This window comes from Lacerta agilis, chromosome 13, assembly GCF_009819535.1.
Source record: "Lacerta agilis isolate rLacAgi1 chromosome 13, rLacAgi1.pri, whole genome shotgun sequence".
NCBI lineage: Eukaryota > Metazoa > Chordata > Lepidosauria > Squamata > Lacertidae > Lacerta > Lacerta agilis.
Genome location: NC_046324.1, coordinates 35387715 through 35390127, shown reverse-complemented (window position 1 = coordinate 35390127; position 2413 = coordinate 35387715). Strand labels below are relative to the sequence as shown.

The 2413-nt window shown below is 50.1% G+C and overlaps 1 protein-coding gene across 1 annotated transcript; it reads left to right on the top strand.

Annotated features, from left to right (window-relative positions):
- The first annotated feature begins 505 nt into the window (after window positions 1–505).
- On the top strand, window positions 506–1587 carry LOC117056940 (transmembrane protein 100-like). Its single transcript, XM_033167645.1, has one exon. The coding sequence runs from the start codon at window positions 543–545 to the stop codon at window positions 1185–1187; it is 645 nt and encodes a 214-aa protein (XP_033023536.1). The 5' UTR covers window positions 506–542; the 3' UTR covers window positions 1188–1587.
- Window positions 1588–2413: the final 826 nt, after the last annotated feature.

Sequence of the window (2413 nt, the reverse complement as noted above, 5' to 3'; positions counted from 1 at the left end):
TCTGCTTTCTAGCCAAAGTGTTTTTGCCTGGTCAAAATGTGTCCTTGAACTCTGACAATGCCCTTTGCTTGTCTAGATGGAGGATAGAACATGAAAAGGGTGTGTGTGTGTGTGTGTGTGTGTGTAGAAACCTGCCTACTGTACAAAGGTAAAAACTACATTTCTTGCTTCAACCACTTGTGCCTCCTGCCCCACCTACCACTGGCATGTGGCCCTCAGAAGGTTCCCTAGAGGAGAATGTAGCCCTTGGGCTGAGAAATTTCATCACCTCTGAAATAAAGCAGTAAAGGGGCCAAAGTAACTTACAAAGGTGAAATACACCTGAAAAACCATAAGTTAAGAACACTTAAAAATCAATAAACCCCAGATACAAAGCAAGTGTTAAAACCTGAAATGGCCGGGGGGGGGGGGAAGCTGAGCAGACTGGAATAAAATCCTGAAGCCAGTTAGCATCAGCCTCTTCCCTGGGACTCTCTCAAACCCAGTGTTTGCCCGCAGTTCCTCCGAAACAGTTAACAGGCTCAGAGTTCCCGCCCACAGGTATGATATCACTGCTCTCATCTGCCAATCGCCTCTTGATGTTGCGGCAAAAGAGTCCTCCAAGCCACAGCTCAGAGCAGAAAGCAAGCAGCGGCAACAGCAACCAGAGCCCAAGGAAAGAGACAGAGGAAGACAAGGAAGAACACGGGACTTTGCTTTGCTCATTTCTCTTTTCCCTTGCAGAGAAAGCTGTGCTGGGGGCAGGAGGCTGCAGCCCATGCTGTGACTGCAAACTCTCCAGGCTCGTGTGGGCACCTGTGCACCTTGCCAGGATGATGGGCTGCAAGTCCAACTCGCTCACTTGCTTGCAAGGAGGGAAGCCGGGTCTGCCTGTAGTGGCTGCCACCACCGACTCCACGGCCACACTCAACAAGCTGGCGCTGGCCACGGGGGGCACGGAAAAATCCTGGTACCGCTGCGTCTTCCCCTTTGGCATCGTCTCCCTGGTCATTGGCATTGCTGCCACGTGCATCACCTTCACCATCAATGGGCGGCAGATGGACATTGCCAAGGTGGTCTCGGTGGCCACCCTGATCTTTGGGGTGGGCCTGCTGGTGGGCGCCTTGGTCTGCTGGCGGGCCAAGAGGCAGCGGCAGCGCAAGAAACAGCAAGAGGAGCCTGCTTCCTTGGAACAGGGGGCTTTGTGATGCAGGCACCAGACCCAAACCCCGGCAGGTAGATGCATGGCTGGCAAGAACCCCACCTTTTTCTTGTACTCCATGGCAGAATGAGGGGAGCCAGGAAGGGGGCTTTGGCAGCGCCCTCCAATGTTTTGGGAAGAGAGAAAAAGGACAGTGGAACCTGGCAGTGTGGGGGCAACTTTTGTCCTGTTTTTAGTGAATGTGTTGAGCGATGTTTTGAACAGTGAAGGGAATCGGCCCGCTCCAGGAAGGATGGTGAAAAGCAGGAGGCAAGTGGCAGGGCTGGCTGGCTTTGTGTCAGGCTGTTCCCCTACAAAAGTTGCCCTGACCTTGGGTTTGCGAGCTGCTTTGCCACACAGAACTGCTTGTTTACAAAGAGCCCCGGGAAAAACTCCTTTCAAAAAAAAAAAAAAAAAACAAACAACCAAAAAAAAACCACCAGCAGAATGAGAGCAGGGAAGGCGTTTCTTCCCACAAGGATGCTTTCTGCTTGTCTCCCAACACAGCTATGCATATTGTTGACTGATCACAGAAAGAGATACCTTTTTTTTTTTAAAATGATGAGGATCATGGAGCAGCATTGCCTAGTGAAACATAAGTGAAGCCAAAAGTTCACAAGTTTCTGCAGGACTAAAACAGTGCGATTCTGCCTTTTATTCTGCAGGCTGAGAAGGATGATGGAGCCTGGGGTTCCAGTTGGTGTACACTCCTTTTCCAGGGTGGAAAGCCCAGGTCAAAGGTTACTGTCAGGGTGTTTTTGGAATAAACAAATATCGTCACTTCTTGCAAGTAAAAGTGAAGATGGAGAAGGTGCACAGTGGTAGCAAAAGAGCCCAAGACAAGTTTCAAGATCTCATGAGACATGGAACAGTTGAAACTGCAGCTGAAGCTTACAGAGCGGTACAGCTTTCCTGTGGGGATGACAAGGCAACTGTTCATTGGGAAGTACAGCCCAGATTGTGAAAGAAGAGGCTGGCCTAATCTGCGAAGTGCTACAAACTAAGGCAGTTTCTAGTGCTGGTGGAGGTATTAGAGCTTTGCCCACCTGACTATAAATTCAGTCATGTGCCACCAACCCATGCAGTCTGCATTGTGCCTCTGGTTGGTTGCACATTGGCAATATACTGACACAGGAGTGCGCTGTGAGGTTGTCCACCGCAGACGGTTGTTCCACTAGTTTTCCCAAGCAATGTATCGGGCATTCTTGATAGAATTAGTGTAACCTGTAGCTT

What these genes read in the sequence shown, in the direction of transcription:
- LOC117056940 (XM_033167645.1), top strand. Translation starts at nt 543, where the DNA reads ATGATATCACTGCTCTCATCTGCCAATCGCCTCTTGATGTTGCGGCAA.